The sequence below is a fragment of the Musa acuminata genome, chromosome BXJ2-7, assembly GCF_036884655.1.
Source record: "Musa acuminata AAA Group cultivar baxijiao chromosome BXJ2-7, Cavendish_Baxijiao_AAA, whole genome shotgun sequence".
In the NCBI taxonomy this organism is placed as follows: Eukaryota; Viridiplantae; Streptophyta; class Magnoliopsida; order Zingiberales; family Musaceae; genus Musa; species Musa acuminata.
Genome location: NC_088344.1, coordinates 22,648,681 through 22,665,989, shown reverse-complemented (window position 1 = coordinate 22,665,989; position 17,309 = coordinate 22,648,681). Strand labels below are relative to the sequence as shown.

The 17,309-nt window shown below is 38.9% G+C and overlaps 1 protein-coding gene, 1 long non-coding RNA gene and 1 pseudogene across 4 annotated transcripts; 2 read left to right on the top strand and 1 right to left on the bottom strand.

Annotated features, from left to right (window-relative positions):
* Positions 1-704: 704 nt before the first annotated feature.
* LOC103982111 (uncharacterized) lies at positions 705-5,870 on the bottom strand (annotated as a pseudogene).
* Positions 5,871-6,431: 561 nt separating this feature from the next.
* Positions 6,432-9,925, top strand: LOC103982120 (uncharacterized). Its single transcript, XR_671468.3, has 2 exons — positions 6,432-6,979; positions 9,634-9,925. It is a non-coding gene; the product is annotated as an uncharacterized LOC103982120 (long non-coding RNA).
* Positions 9,926-10,165: 240 nt separating this feature from the next.
* LOC135617375 (uncharacterized) lies at positions 10,166-15,701 on the top strand. 3 transcript variants are annotated; one of them, XM_065117481.1, is made up of 5 exons: positions 10,166-10,532; positions 11,214-11,395; positions 14,378-14,593; positions 14,822-14,934; positions 15,247-15,701. In XM_065117481.1, exons 1-5 carry the CDS (start codon positions 10,470-10,472, stop codon positions 15,435-15,437), a joined length of 765 nt encoding a protein of 254 aa, XP_064973553.1. In that variant the 5' UTR covers positions 10,166-10,469; the 3' UTR covers positions 15,438-15,701. The 3 variants fall into 3 exon arrangements, with proteins under 3 accessions (XP_064973553.1, XP_064973552.1, XP_064973551.1); XM_065117480.1 differs by having other exon boundaries at positions 10,167-10,532; positions 14,822-14,952; XM_065117479.1 differs by having other exon boundaries at positions 10,180-10,532; positions 14,822-14,955.
* Positions 15,702-17,309: the final 1,608 nt, after the last annotated feature.

Genomic DNA, 17,309 nt, shown 5'->3' with positions numbered 1-17,309 from the left:
AGTAAAGTGTTATGTAGAAACAACAAACAAAATTGGCTAATTTTGCTGTTACTGACTGCATATGGAAAAAGTGCAACATAGTTTATTTATTTTTCCTGATTTCATTCCTCTTTTAATGTGTGAATGTATGCCTCATCATAATTCTTAGCCAGCAGTTCCAAACTGATCCATTGTGCCATGCACCCTCAAAAGACCCGCACATTTATTTGCTCTCTGGTTGTACTAAATTTCAGAATGTAGTTTCAGTATTTCTACAATATTTAAGAGGATATGTCATATATTCTTATGATTGTTGCCAAAACTGCTATCAACTCCCATCCAAAACCCAGTCTTCAATCGATTTGCGGGCAGAAAAAGCAATCATGTGAAAAGTATAATTTAATTGCAGGGACACATCTTAACAATCACTCACAGTCATTATATTTATTTCACAGTAGTAAATGAGATTGATTGGAAGGGTAGCTTCGTCCTTACAGAAAATAGTAAGTTTGCCATGGTACAACAACATATGTTCCCAAGTAATTCATACACTATAGAACAGCAACAATACCATAATATTCCAATTTATTGGATGTAATTCAGCTTAATCTACAGATGCTGAAGCAACTTATTAAACTCAGTCCCGCGAAGGTGAAGCTTCGAGTTACAGTTTATAATTGTTAGCAAGGACCACTCGGTAGCAAGGTAGCTTACAGGCATCAGTATGACTACAGCACAGACAAAGCTAGAAATTTACTTGTGTACTGGTGAACAATGCTGTTTTTGCCATAAAAACACAAAAAGTTTGAATCAGAGGCAGTGTTAAAACACTTGAACTTGTGACAATATATCAGAAAGGAGAACAGCAATCTACTGTTTTTTTGCAATTTATATTTGCAGTTTTTGCAAATAAACTATACGCATGTTGGCTTAGGGAAGTAGAAAAGGAATGCAGGTATCCATCTCTAGCCTTCCATGTAAATGCTCTTCAATCCTGACAATAAGAAAATGAGATCAAGTGAGGTCCAAACTGAATGATGCAGACTCAGAGCGTAGTGGATATGAATGATACACGTTGATACCACAATCTGACTGATTAACTTTTCATAGTGCTTTGTGGATGCCAGTAGTTCATATTCGATCATGTTCAAGAAATATTTTCATCCTTGCTATGGAGAATTCAGTGAAAATAGAGGTGAAAACGCAAAAATAAGGTCTTAAAAATGAAGTTGGCATCCTTTGAACAGTAAGCAGATTGGCAGATCCCCGTGTGAAGGTGAGCAGATGCAAATGGAGATCTATCATAAAGCAGATTGAAATTCAGATATACCCATTTATGTTTCTAGATGCATGCTAATTTCGAGCTTAATCTGAAAAACAGCAGCTTGACAGTATGCCAGAAAATTAATGCGAAAAAATTCACATGAAAAATAATGTCTGATAGAAATCTCATACATTTAAGATGACTAGTATTTATCAAGAAAGTATCCTTTGTAATATACGTATCACAAGGAATAGGGTAAACATTTCCAATATTCATCCCTGCCTTTGTTATCTCCTCCTGCAGACTGTAGACTGTACATAATCATCGTTGCAGTCTATATACTGACTCGTCTATGTTAAAACATTCAGGTGGTTGGCATCTTGTACTAGGTAATAAAAAAAATGCTGACTTGGGTATGGGGAATCAAAATAAGCTAAAAAATCCAACTTCTCAATGGTTTATAACAGCATCCAAATCCCAACAGCATGATGATAGATCAATCCTTACTGGGATGATAATTTCCCTTACATGCCCACTTGGAGAACAATTGCTGCAATGTTTTGAATACCAAGGATTTGAGTATTGCATGAGCAGGTGCCTAATAAGTTTAACACGATGTTGTTCAGGACAGCAGTTTACGTAGTCAATCGTTTCAGCACAAGCTCTGTTGTAACTCTCACTTATCCTGGATTTCTTTCTTTCTTGAACATTGAAATTATTCAATTTTACTCCTTTTTCCCCTCTCTTAGACCCATATTGCATCATTTATTTGGCTGAAGAAGTTGTTTGATATTTTAGAGCCTAAACATGACAGATCTGTTTAGATATTCATGGAGTTTTCCAATAAAATTCTCATAGTGACCCTTTTTTCACTTCTGCAGCATCAATTCCTCCTGATCAATTCATCAAAATGAATCCTCATTATTTTGATATCCACAATAATTCAATACCCGGAGGTAGACGGAAGCAAATGAAAAAGTAAAGGATGAGAAAATAAAGAAATATAATGGTGTGAATGGGAAAGAGGAAGGATTCCAACAAAAGAGATGTACCACTGACTCATGTGGTCAAGATTTGCCCAGCTAGCTAACCCTGCCTTCTTTTTTTATTTTACAAAAGATAAGTGATGAAGGTAGGATTCGAACACATGACCTTATGATAAACTATCAACGTCTTTGCCAACTAAGTTAGCTAACATCTTTAAAATTGTGTCAATTGAGGTTTCGAACCCTCAACCTTTGTCAACAGGGTTTGATACACCACCGGACCTTAAACAACCCATGTTTAAGGTGTATTATATATATACAACCTTAGCTAATCCTACTCTATCCTTGCATATATACAAACCAGCACAACCTTGCATAAGTTATCATGTAAATTCAACAAATATTTAATAAGAAGGTAGCTACATGTGTCATGCACAAATGAACTCATGTAGTTCTCAGGTAGCTGCATCAAAGCTCAAGTTAATTATTCCTGGTCAAACATTAGATAGCTTCCCAGATGCCAATTTCTAGCTACAAGGATGTCACAGACACGAATAAGGCAGCTCTAAAACACTGCCGAGCATTGTTCATAACTTGCATTATAATTTATAAAAAAAATATGCACATCAGAGAATATAAAAAAAGCTACCTTCACTTCATCTTCAAAGTTCAACATTCTACCACATTTACCATTAGAAGAGAACTATTTTTAACCCAAACCCGAAGTCATCAATTTGCTAACTACAATGCCTTCTTGTATAACATCGATGATAGGTCAATCATAATTATTAAACCTATAACTTCAAATGCTAAAGCAAAATAAAAGAAATGGGGAAATAACATATAAGTTTGTATTCTTAATGAGAAAACAAATCGAAGAAGGAATCAAGCCTCTGATAGGGGAGATGAAGGGAGATCTCCATAACAGGGGACTCGCCCACTATATTAGGACAAAGATCATATCAAGCATGGCCAAACAAGATGGTAGGAAGGACATATGATATATGACACATGTTCTGAATGCATTGTGTCACCAACTTTTGAGGCAGACGGAAGTTTTTCATGTTTCAACTCTTGAACTTGCAGAGTTTCCATATATATAAAAGCAATAATTTTTTCATCAATTCCTACATCAATGTCTTTTGTTATAAAATGATCTCTCTGCAGTTCAAAAGATGAAAGGATTTCCAATAGAATACACAGAAAATGGAAAATGGAAAATTTTCCAGTCAAGTTACTAAATTGCCTTTTGAGGCCCGCATCCATTATCCATTTCTCGGCCTTCTCATGCCAACTGCTTTCAATTTCACAACTATTTTTAAATCACCTAATTTACGATGCTTAAGAACAGGTTCATTTATTCAACAACTTGGTGATGCTCAAAATTTCAAGTTCCTCAGTTTATAGTCAACTGATTTCAAAAGACTTAGACATGGCTCCCAGGATTAGCCTAATCTACATAAATAACTTTTATTCAACTTCACGCCCACTCCTAAACTACCTAGGGTATCATGTTGTTTTCGATCTCTGATCATCAAATTTATGACACTCGACAAGGGAATTCACTTCACGCCCACTCCTAATCTACATAAATCACCTAATTTTGGTCGGTAATACTTCTTGAAAAGCACCTGTTTGCTTCATACCAAGGCTTCTCTTCCCTTGTTTTCTCAGTTCATCACCAGCAAGCAAACACAGACCAATGCTTCATATAGAGAAAACATCATAGACTCCTTTAAAGGTTCACTTAAGCCTGCAAATCAACACAGTTGGGGAAATTAGGTCCAGCAGCAAAGGCAAGATGACTGATCAAGTGAACATTGTTGCATGAGCAGCTTCCAACAGTCAATGATTCGCTTTCAGATTATTATCACTAGCTTTAAAGCAACAGTTTTAGTCCAACAACAGATTCATTTTACAACTTAGACTGCACACCCAGACAAGGATGCATGTGCAGTACAAGCAACTTTCCTAGTGATACTAAAGTTTATAATTTCTCCAAGTCTTGGTCAATTTGTATTGCAAGTATTTGATGTTGACTCCCTGACATGACGAGTCAAATCTATGTAATCAGCAATTCACTCCCAATTCTTGCTCCTCTCTTATAAACGTTCTCACATATTGTCTAAAAGCTCTTTAAGAGTCAAATAGGGTTTCTTAGGGCTAATCATAAATTATCTCTTGTAGTTAGACTTCTTTAACATCCCTATCCCTATACTTCAAAAATTTACATTAGAATCGCTATAGTTATGAAAGTGAAATATCTAGCTCTATTTACCCAACGCTGTCGGTTTTACCGACGAAAGCACGAAAACGATATACAAAAAGGTAATTTCAATATCTCAGTTACGTTTTCAATTGTGGCGAACGACGACGCCACTAGGGGTCACGGGTGGCTATTGTGGATGAAGAGAGAGAGCAATGATGAGAGGTGACGCAAAGGGAGAGGAGGAAGAAGACGATGCAGATGTCGACGCTCTATATCTGCATCGGAGTCGCTTGACAACTACGTCAGCATCGACGCAAATGCATAGCGGTGCTGCCCTTCCTTGTATCGTTGTCGACACTAATGCAGATGCATAGCAGTGCCGCCCTTCTTTGCATTGTTGTCGACGCCGACACGGATGTCGAGCAGTGCCACCCTTCCCCGCATCATTGTCGGCACCGATGCAGATACAGAGTGGCTTCGTTTTACATCTGCATCTGCGTCGGTGCCGACGCAGTTACCGAGCAACATCGATACAGATGCATAGTGTCGACATCCGCGTCGTACTCTTCCTCCTCTCCCTTTGCCTCCACCTCTCATCGTTGGTCTCTCTCTTCATCCACAATAGTCACCCGTGGCCCTTAACGACGTCATCATCTGCCACCATCGAAGATGTAATTAGGATATTGAAATTATTTTTTTTCCATCATTTTCATGTTTTCTTCGATAAAATCGACAACGCTAAGATAAATGAAATTAGATATTTCTCTTTCATAACTATATGGATTCATTATAAATTTTTTGAGTTTAGAGATCGGGATATTAAAGAGTTCTAACTATATGAGATAATTCAGTAGTGGAAATCCTATCTCACAAAACAGCAGAATGATCGCTTAAAATATTCCATTGTTCATGGGCAAATTAAATCCGTACGATGGATGAATGTATAGTCCTCGTAGAAACAACATTAAATAGGCAAACAAAACCAACAAACTCTGAATTATTGGTTCTTACTTCAACTTCAAGAATAAAGAAAAACTGATATTTAAGGTGCAGGGTTCTGAGCTCGACCTGGGTGGATCGGGAGGAGGCGGCGACTGCGATCAGTGATGACCGCCGCCGGCGTGCCTCTGCTGGTGCTCGCGGTGGTGGCGTTCCTCGGGGAGGGCGACAAGGTAGGATAAGATCATGCCCCCGAAGCAGACGTGGTAGAGGGGCTCGATGGAGCTGGTCTCGATGTAGCGATCCCCCGAAGCAGCTTCGGTTTCAGGTACGAGGGCAGTTCCCTCACCTTCATCCCCTTGATCTCGTTGTAGAACGCCCGCAACGCCATCGGAGCGAGAACCTTCAACGCTCGGAACCCTAGCCCTAGAAATCGAGATCGCGCTCTCTTTCGAGGAAGAGATGAGAGACGCTCCAACTGTCCGCATATAAAAATGGCGGATGCCTACGAATGGGACGTTACCGTCACTCCGTAACGGCGACGTCAACGTGAACGGTTGGGCACGCGGGGCCCACGTTGACTTCTCAAACCCGACCTCACCGAGTCAGGCGACTCGACGCTCGTGCGTGCTCGACGCCAACACAATAGCTTGGGCGCCCCAATCCCGACGTCAGCAGCTCAGGTCCATGTGATGGTGTCCCGATCCCATTCAAATCCTCCTCTTTGTCCGTGAAACCTTTCAGCATCCTTCCACTTAACCTAACAACAAACACACCGATCACAGAGGCTTTATTATAATAACATCACCTATGAATAATAATAATAAAATACTTGATATAATCAAAATATTTTCTTTATACATAATGCATATAGATTATCTGATAAAACATAAATCCTTGCCTAATTGGATAATCAAATTTTCAAAAAATAGATTATAATATTTGGATAATTAATCGGTATAAAACATAAATCGTTGCCCTATAAACGAAAAGTCTACATGCAATGAATGCTTAATGACGCTGTTACATCCCGCCGATCTTTTTTACGGTAACCGTGGGTCCCTTCCCATCCCCGATTCCTTCTCCAATCCTGACGGCCCACCACGCGCCGCCACCTCCTCCCTATGTCTATGCATCCCCTCCCCTCTTTGCTCCCATCTGCTCTTTTGTGACTCGATCGAATGGCTCGAATTCTTTCTTTCCCAGCCCTATTCCAGTCTCCGCGCCGCCTCCTCCCCGCCGCCCTCCGCCTCTCCCTCCGCCACCGCTCCAGCCGCACGGCGTTCCTGGCGGATACCGTGGTCGACGCCGAGGATTCCGGATCGGAATCGAGCTCGGGATCCGGATCCGATTCTGGCGAACGCGATGCCCGCTTGATGCCCCCCGTTGACGACGCCATCCAAAGCATGGTCGCCCAACACTACGCCCCCGATTGGCTCCCCTTCGTCCCCGGCGCCTCCTACTGGGCCCCGCCCCAGAATCACCCCTTCGTCCTCGTGGAGGTCGTCACCGGGCTCGAGGATTTCAATCTGTCGCATCCGCTCTCCTCGGATTAGATGATATCGTTTAGCAACGAGCGTGGTTGGCTCTCATCGGCCGAAGGTGAGCAACAAGATGTTTAAAGAGTATTTTTGCTCTTCAACTGTGATATAATCTAAAGTTTAGAAATTTAGTTTCTTTATCGAAATTTGCCGTAAGATAAAACAGAAAAAAAAAAAAAGAGAGGTTGCGTAAGGTTGCAACCCCTCTTCGTGCCTATAAAAGTCACGTAGATGCAGATAGAAAATCCATCCAGTGCGGTGCAGAGATCAGAGAGGAATAGAGAGAAAAAAAGAAGAAGAAAGAGAGCGAGAGAGGAAAAAAGAGAGAAGTGAGGAGAGGAAGTCTTCTCATTTGGATTCCTCCTTGTTTCTCCCTTTTGTGAGTTTCTCTTCCTCGGTTTCTCTTATTACGAGAGAAGGTGTCGGAGAAGTTTATACCAAATACCAAGGTTTCTTCCATTTATGAGTTTCTCGTTAGTTTTTTTCCTCAATTTCTCTTATTACAAGAGAGAAGGTGTCAGAGAAGTTTATACTAAATTCCTAGGTTTCTTCCTTTTGTGAGTTTCTCTTCCTCCTTTTCTCTTATTACAAGAGAGAACCTGCATTATTTTTTCTTATATTAGACCTATCTTTTAGTTTGCCCGAGATTGTTTACCTCAACCAAATGAGGATTTTATCACGTTATATTTTAGTATATTTTAGTGTTATTATTTCAGTTGGTTTTGATCTTCGGCTTTATTGTTTTAACTTGATATTCCTTGCCTGCACTCGGTTTTGGATCTTTGTTCTTATTTTATCGCAACACTTGATTCTTTGAAACCATAAATGTGGCCCGCGTAGACGGAATATCTAATGCATATCGCCTACAAGCTAATCTTGTTTCTAACATAGTACCAACGGAAGATCAGATCTGTGAGAGAAAATTATCAGATGTTGACGCAACCACCGGTTGTATGGTGCTGCGGCTATTTGCGGGTTGGGTCAGTTTATATCAATGGGAAGCAGTTGTTGGTTGTATTTCCTCTGTTTCAGGATATAAAATAGCATCTCTAAATTATAAATTCATTGACATCTTCAGGTGACTGATACAGTATATGACCATATGCTAAGCCTGATAGAAAAATAAATTAGATAATAGAGGTGCCTTTAATGTCAACAAAATAGAGAGAAGGCACATGGGATTCATATCAAAGCTTTCACTGTTAGGGTTAGGAATTTCAAATGAATTTGGTGTTTCTATGAGATAATGAGCTGATTTTGATTGGAGACCGGAGAGTTCGTTCTTACGGACTTGCACCATATTTGTTTGATGTATCATGGCCCTTAGCTAACATTTATTGCATGTCACCCCTTATATGTTGGACCTAGACTAGTTTATTATATGTTCTTGTTCTTATTTTAAAGGTATAATCTGCAATGTGGTCGACCAGGCTTTATATGTAATATTAATCATTTTCCATGCTTTAGACAGTCATTTTTTAGTTGATAATTGTAAATGAAAATGATATTAATCTGTAGATAAATCAATTAATGTGCTGGAGCTTTATGGTCCATTTCCAGCAAAGTTTGTGGGCTCCAAGGAAGAAGACATTGCTTGATTGTCATTGTAAATAATTATGAATAACCTGTTGAAACTATCCTAATACCATCAGCTGAGATAGTGAGAAGAAGACAAAGATCGACAAAACAAATTTGAATGGACAGTGAAGATAAATAAGAGGCTCGGTATCAGATGTCCATGATTTTGCAAGGATAGGAGTTGTCGTTGGTTTATCCATGAAAAGCAACATGGGTACAACCTTCATCAAGATCTCTGTGCCTGCTTGTCAATCAGGGCTCATATTTTGCTGCTCTGCATCATTGTCAACATCCTGCCATAAATTCTGCGGTGTGGCATTATCCTTTGTTCTTGGTAAGACAACTCTGGGAAGAAAATTGCCAGACACAAGGGGAAGGTTAAATGTATTTTGTAAATCGGGTGGGGAAGGGGTGAATTTAGTGAGGATATCAATATAGGGTCAGGGTACAGCTTGCACATACATGTAAGATGAAGATGTACCAGATCAGAATGACAGATATTGACTAGGGATACCGGTTGCAGGTTCCCAAACCAGATCCAGGTAAAATTGGACGAACCCACCAAAACTTAGATTTAGCTTGCGGTGGGATGAGTTATCATACACAAGTTGTAGGCCTGCCACTGAATCTTATAATCACATTTGTTAAATAGGGATGGGAAACCATGTTTTGGAATAGCAAGAACCATGTTTAGGGATGATATAGAGTAAGAAACAGATGATGGTTTTACCATTGAGGATATTGTTGTTAATTTTCATTAATGCCAACAGTCATTTGTATGCATATCTGAGAAATTTCTAGCACAAACTCTATTTAGGTGGAGATATTTGGCCTACACATTTTTTTAAAAAAATCGTATTCGATTCCATTCTGATACTGAAGTGGAATCTAATTGATAACAACAGAGCATGTAATGAATGATATGCCTACGAAGTTCTGGTTGCTTATTTGTTTTGTGCTTCTACCTCCTTTAGAATCTCTGCCATGTTCCTGCTCTTCAATGTTTTCTAGAAAAAGTTGTTTTGTAGATGAAGAATTCTCAAATTAAATTGAGTACGAAAGGATAAACGAAATTAGATATACATATTGTCTATGTAACTATTGTCTCTTCAGGCGTGACACTACAATCCATTACAGATTCTGTCTCTACAACAAATGAAGGCTCCCGAGGCACAATCTGATGAAGAAGACAGCTGACTGCACACACGAAAATTAGGACGGGTGAGAGCTGGTTTTAGTGGACCGAAAGTTCGCCCTGATCGTTTTACATGTAATTTGGCCATAGAGTCGAACGTTTGTTTGTACGAAGAATCATGTATCAATCGACTATGTCATGAGTCCAGGAAGTATTTGATTTAGTGAGTATGATGATATTATATAGGAAATTGTTGAAATGATGATGCTTGAATATCTCGTCTTTGTTTCATAAGTACTTACTGTGTAGTATTTGGTCGAGTGAGTATGATGATGCTTGGATAGATCGTCTTTGTTTCACAATTACTTCCTGTGTTTGCTTGGATGATGTTGTTTATTTTGGGATCATCATCTTTCTCAAAACTAATGGCGTGTTTATTCATTTGTTCGCTTTTATATGTTTATTCATGTGGATACGACGTCTGTCACAGTGGTCTTCTGCGGATCTTATTTTCTTACCCTCATGAAAGCTGTACCGGAACGCACCACCCCTGAAGTTTTGCTAGAAGTTTTACGGTTGACGTGGGTGTTGGGTTTACGTGGGTCCCACATAAAGATCATCTGTCCGTCTGGAAAGCATTTCCGTTTCCGTTTCCGTTTCCGTTTCACGAATGTTGCCTTACGATGGTTTTTATTCCGGGCGGTGAACCGTCCAGATCTAATGCGTGACGTGTCCAGCTCGACCTACGGCCGCCGCGTGCGGAAACAACGTACCGCTCGGCTCGCGCTCGGGTCTGCCTCGGTTAAGCAGGCCTCCGTTCTCTTCTCCTCTTCGGCAAATGGCGGAAGAACCCCAAACCGATCCGACACCGCCAACCACGGATGGCGGTCTTACGCCTCAGGTGCGTGTAATCGCTTGGATCCTTTCGATTCGTCGGCTTGGATCCGTTTTCCTTTGCTGAATTGGATCTGTTTCCTAGAGCTGGGGCTTGTATCTACCGATTTGTGGATCAAGTTCGATCTTTCATTATATTTGCTGTCGCTTTTGTGATTACACGTTTCGGTTTCAAGATTCCACTCTCGGTTACATTTTCGTGGGACTCTCGTGTTTTCTTTGAGTGAATTGATTCTGGCTGGGTTATAACCTAGAGATTGTAAACACTGTGAAGGTTTAGTCTTTTTTTTTCCCCCTTTTGGACGTTATTTTCATGTCTTCGAGGGGTGTTTTGCGTCATATTTGTGCATAGAAGTGAGTCTTTTGAGCCTTAAGGAACCTTTTGGATATGAATTGGCGAGTTCTCCTGGAAGATCAGGACAACATTTATGAATCCGTTTGAGATAAAATGAGCTAATCGAGTGAAATTCTTGAACGATGATGTTTAAGTTGGCATTTTTTGTATCGGTTGATTTTTAGAAATGATAGTTTTGCTTTCGCGTCATTCTTGGGAATTCTTCACGTCAGTTCTGAGAGAACCTTTTGATTGCACCATAAACCTAGATCCTTTTAAAAGTTTCTGTCTCCCCTTAGGATCCAATCATATGTCTTTTGATGCTTAGTGATCTAATATATGTTGGCAATTCAGGTACCAGATGTTTGTGGCTTCCAGATGTCCCCACTCATGTTTCCTGGAATGGTTCCTTTCCAAAGTTCAGATTCCGATGAACATGGTTCAGGAATTTATGCTATTCCGTATCTTCCATACATGGGGCCGATGGCTGGGATTTCTCCTACTATGCTTATTCCGTTGAAGTATAATATACCAACGTAAGCTTTTATTTTCTATATGCTAAATTTGATTGGCTTTTCCTTTTTGCGTTAAGCTAAAATGCAGTCACTGTAAAAAAAGAAAAATTCTAGTTCGTCACAATACTCTTTCTATTGAAAAATGTTTGTTAAAGTCTTCTTTCTACTCTTTCTATTGAGAAAAAAAAACAACATGGCTTGAAAAAAGAATTTTTACATGTTTTATAGTCTGGAAATTTATAAAGTATGATTGATTATTAGATGATAGCTTTGTTATCGAAGAGCATTTATGGTCAAAGACTTGATCAAAAGATAACTAGCATATGAGTGTATTCTATTTCTTCTTGAACATATTTCTGCTAGATGCATAGGCTGCTTCTCCTTATGTAAGCCCTATGCAATGTTAAGATAATTGGCTAAAACTGAATATTGAGATTGAAATGTGGCTTTGTTGTATTCATCCATAATAGATATTTTTATTTTCTGGAAACAAGTCCAAACTTCTCTAAAAAACATTCACGTTTGTCAATATTACACATTTGAACTGCCATTGAATTTAAGTGCATGCATAAGCTTGAGAAAACATATTTTTATTCCATTATCTTTTATTGTGTCAACTAATGATCTTTCTTGTAATTGAATTTTTGGTAGTTTTCCACAGGGATTTTTGTTACAACGATATGTGTCCTTGTTTTTGGTTTACATTATGCAGGTTCACCTTCTCCCTTTAGAGTTCTCATTTGCCAATGTGTCATACAATTCAGCATCCATTGTTCTGTAAAACTATTTGCTGAATATTATGCTTAAAGAACGAGATAGAAAAACATGAAGAATGAACTATCCTTAGTTTTGGTAGTTTATTATACAATTGTGGCCTTATGAAGTCACATATTGCATTGTGCATTAGCACGTTGTTTAAACACAGAGTATAAAAAGGGCATCCTTCTACCTGAATAACTTCCGTGAATGTGGAACACCAATAATTGCAAGCACCTACCATAAAAGAATGACTCATTATCATTCTTATATATGCATAAGATGCTTTGCATAATTGTACTTTTATCATTGATCATCTTAAGATCATGATTTCCCTGAGGTTTGTTGGATGGGGATGGGAGAACCATTATCCAAATCAGGGTTTGCCATATCGAGCTATGCCGCTCGATATATGCAGTATGTATCGGTCCGACAAGGGATTGGTACACGGACCGCCCTCCATCGAGCAGTACCCATTACATGACTCAGTATTGGGCGTTATAGGGTCTGCACCGGTCGGTAATGATCGAAATCCGACCATTATCGACCTGTACCGGTTAGTAATGGTCGGATTTCGATCGTTATCGATGAAGCGCTCATATAGCCTTATTGCAAATGGTCAATTTGACCTTTTGAACCATTGAAAAAGGTTTTTAAACCCTTTCTTCTGCCACAATTGTCTGCCCATCGTGCAAAGGCAAAGGGGACGGCAATTGTATCAGTCGTACCGTTGGAAAAAATCGAATCAAGCCATGAGACACCTTCTCAATCGCATTCAACGACCCGCTCGGTCTAGAGACATGGTAGCGACGTGGACAATAGTGCCTCGAGCGATGATGGTGACGACATCGGGAAGTTGATGGTCTCGTCCACACAATTTGAGGGTGGTGCATTGATCGAGGAGCAGTATTTTACACATGCTACCCAAGATTCAGATCATGGAATTCAATAAGGTATTGATCAAGTTTATACATAGAAGGGGAAGACAGTGGATGATTTTAAGCAAATGCGATAGAGCCTACATGATGTAGACATAAAGCGAAGTTCATCGTATTCACAACCGTTATATTGTGGAGAATCTTATGGCCAGCAGTAGTGGATTAATAGGTGGTCACACTTCTGCGAGTAGCAGTACAATGATCGATCTTATCATACAGAGCAACAGATCAATGACAAAAGTAGAAGTTCTGACATTCTCCATGCTCTGCCCCGATATATGCTACAATTGTCCTTGCCTCAGGAGTTACTTCAGACACGAGGTTTACGATGATCGGACAATGACTATCACCACATCGATACACTAACAGCATACGGTGTATCACAGGATACTATGTCGTGGGATCATTTTTAGGATTAGGTCTGACAAACATCAAATTGATATACAGATATATTGGATCGAGGACCTCGATCCATCGCCCGTAGAGTCTCGTCATTCTTTTTTATGGTAAAATCAGATATTTCCATCGATTGATTACTTGATTTATGTGAATCTTAAAGTTTAAGTTTAAAAAATAATCTAACAAATCAAATCATTTCTTTGTAAATAATTCAATATTAATATAAGGAAGGTTTGGAACATACCACAAAGTTACTTTGCAAAGCTCAAAAAAGATATTTGTCATTATTCTTTCCTAATTTAGATTATTTTGTTAAAATTATACTAAATTTATATTTATTTTCAACTTAAAAACCCTAATCCAATTTTTTTTCTATTTTTCAGAAACTTTTAGAGTAATTTTCGGTAATTTTATCATATCATCGATATTCCTAGGCATACTAACATACGGTATGTCGGTATGCCTTGATACGTACCATATCGACAGTTGGTCAGTATACCGGTGCAGATCGATAAGGCAAACCTTGATCTAGATGATAAGTCTGTCTTCTCATGAAAAAAAAAAATTTATAATCTTTATATAATAAATGAATTAGATAGGTTTCCATTTTTGCTTTCCTTTTATCCTGCAATGCTTCGTTTCCTCCTCTCTTCTTTTTTACCATTTTGATGCTACCAAATCAACTACACAAATACAAAATCAGCCAACTCTGGTTGCATTCAATTAATTCAAGCCATAAGGACAAGAAATCGATCGAAATCAATCAGGTCACCTTTGGGCCATTCGAATGTAGATCAGATTTACCCTGTCAGGTTACCGTCGGATCAGTATGGCCTAAGCAGAAGGAAAGCATGCTACAAACAATACTGTCAACTTATACGTCCTCTTATATATTATGTTCACCTTTCAGGAGGCAAGTATCTGGAGGAGCTACTGATGAGCATGGGCAGGAAGTGAGGCAGCAACATGGCCCTCAGAGACAAGTAGTAGTAAGGAGATTCCACTTTGCGTTTCAGCTTGACTTGGGTCTGATCATCAAATTGGCGGCTATGGTCTTTCTTCTAAGTCAGGATGGATCACCACAAAAGCTTGTTCTCCTTGTTTTGTTTGCATTATTGGTGTACCTGTGAGCACAAATTCTTTCACTTCAGTTCCTGGATTATATTTGTGATCTCATTTTCCATAGTTTCGAAGTAAATTGGATGTTGAGGCCCCATTAACCACCAACAATCTAGATTATTTTGGTTATTATACGAGCTTTAAAATGTGATATCAGAAATTTGGCTGATCTCTTAATAGCTTTTCTGGTAGATTGCTTGTCTTCTCATTTCTGTATGCCTTCCTAATTGCACAGATATCAAACTGGAGTCTTTGCTCCTTTTATACGTTGGCTTCAGCAAGCAGGAGCCCCTCCACGACAGCAAGCTCCTATGCAACCACAGAATGGCCCTGCTGTCGGCCATGATGGTCAGAATAATCCTCAACGTGGTATCCTCTTAAAAATTGTCAAGAATATGTTCCTTGATGTTCTTTGACTACTATTGCTCTTTTGACTTCAATCTCAAGCTATAACATCATGTCGACAAGTTTTGGGGATATCAGTGAAGCATCAAGATATTGTACTCAGTATAGTGAATTTTTCTTAGGAACTATTCAATTGCTATTTTGAGTACTTCTATAACAAATTCTGGAAAAGCTGTTTCAAAAATGGAAACAGTCCAATTGGAGCCATGTTTTTCTTTTTTTGTTCTAAATACATGTCTTTTATATTGGCTGCAGGTGAAATTTATGGTGTCAACAATCAGAATCAGAACCAACCAGCTGAAAACCAGGGACCACCAGATGCCAATGAGAATCACCCTGAACCCGAAGGACATGGAAACAACTTTTGGCGAGTAGTGAAAGAGATTCAGATGTTCGTCGTCGGGTTCTTGACCTCTCTTCTTCCGGGTTTCCATAACAATGATTAAGTTATCTCCAGGACCCTCTTCCAAACAATGAGAAGGTTGTGTTTGTTTAGTTCTGAACGTAAATAGAAAGGGTGAAAGGAGAGGGCTATATTTTTGGTCAGTACATTCCGAAACTCTTTTCCTTTTTCTTCATTTTCTTTCATATTTAAGCAGATTTCTTCCTTGCATGTGCAAGATTTATTCTTGATTCAACTCATGCTATGTATGCTATCACTTTGGTGTTATACTATCACTTAAGAAGTTATAGACCTTCGCTTATGACTATCCTTGTGAAATATCCCAGCTTAATCAAACCTATATCAGCATACACAATCTTGAGTTTGAGACAGTACAATGTTCATGCATCACACTGCACACAGAAACAACTTGTTTGACCTGTCATGTTTCAATTCATTATTTTCAGCTGAAATCAGCCCTGCAAAATTACAAGAGTGAGTGATTGCAGGAGTCCTGAACAAAACACACTAACCAATTAGATGAACAACACAACAAACGTTGGGTTTATTTTACTCTGATCATTAGAACAAACCTAAGCAATTTATAGCACATAGCTACAGAAATTTATCATTCATAGTGCATTTTCTAGTGTCTGAACAAAATAACAAATAACTTTTAGTGTTACAATTCATTGCTAATGTAAATGTGTTTGCCTTCTACAACTTTGGTGATAATCATAGGATTGGACTTAAAAGTAAATGTGGCTAATGTATGTTTTCTCAAACATGCTTATTTGTCTTCGCAATTTCATATATCATACCAGTCCGCATTGATGAGTGTCATATGTACCAAATTTTTTTAAAAAAATTATATTTAAAATAAAGGCTAATACAAATCTTATACTAGATTTTCACGTAGCGATAGACTATCAAATTGGTTAATATCATCCTATTGTTCTACGAACAAAGCTATAATTAGGATGTTTGATGTAATGCTCGTATATGTCAATGTCTTTCGGTTTTATTCATGTTTTGCACAACATGTAGAGGGTTTGTAGTAGGCTTGGTAGCCTCATTTGATTCGCTTTTATAGTCGTTTCAAGCTTGTAATGGCAGGTTGTGTGTAGCTATTATGCAGAAACAAAATTGCCCAGAAACAAGTCATCCAAATAGTTATTTTGGGAGTTTTCTAGCTCCTTAAAGTGGTGTGAAGTGTCATCCAACATAGCACCCAAGAGCTACCCGGGTAGCACATGGCTGGATGAGCCTTTAGGGTAGTGTCTAGGGCTTGTTGTCTTGTTCTATAGTAGTGTCATATGGGCACTTGTAGGGATTTTTGATCATAATAGACCACCTTGGACCTTTTGTCATGTGACCGCTTAAAGCTTGTAAAGTCTATGTTTGTAATTTACATTGTCTATTAAGTGTTTGCTGAAATGACTGCTTGTGGATCTTGAGTTAAATGTTTTCTCTAACTTGTTTTCTCTTTTATAGATCCTTAAATGACCATAAGAGGTTTCGGGGAGGCTAACCCTTTACAGACGGACATACAAGGGTGTCACATGACTTAGGAAAAATTAGTGAAGTATCTGGCAGATAGTATTAAAGCGGGACAAACACGCTTAGAAACACTTAGCATGCAAACATGGGTTATCTGGTTGGGCTACGTTGAGAGTAGCCAACATGCGTGATCGTTTGGGGAAAATGAGTGTTGTCGAGATGAGGAAAGGAGTCGCTTAAAGGAGCGAGCATCTAAGATTGATATTTAGAGGAATGCTCAACCCTTCGCATAAGAGACACCACAAGGACAAGCGAACTAAGAAGAATGTGTAGCGCACAAAAGTTGAGATGGTTGAGTTCAAGCTACGGCTTAATGTTCACAACCAAACTTGACGATGATTAAGACAAGTGGGGTGCTTGGCAAAGGATGATACTG

Excerpts from the sequence above, each read along its gene's own strand:
- LOC135617375 (XM_065117479.1), top strand. The coding sequence starts at position 10,470 with ATGGCGGAAGAACCCCAAACCGATCCGACACCGCCAACCACGGATGGC. Across the intron at positions 10,533-11,213 it reads ATGGCGGTCTTACGCCTCAG|GTACCAGATGTTTGTGGCTT; the intron begins GTGCGTGTAATC and ends TTGGCAATTCAG. Across the intron at positions 14,956-15,246 it reads TCAGAATAATCCTCAACGTG|GTGAAATTTATGGTGTCAAC; the intron begins GTATCCTCTTAA and ends TATTGGCTGCAG.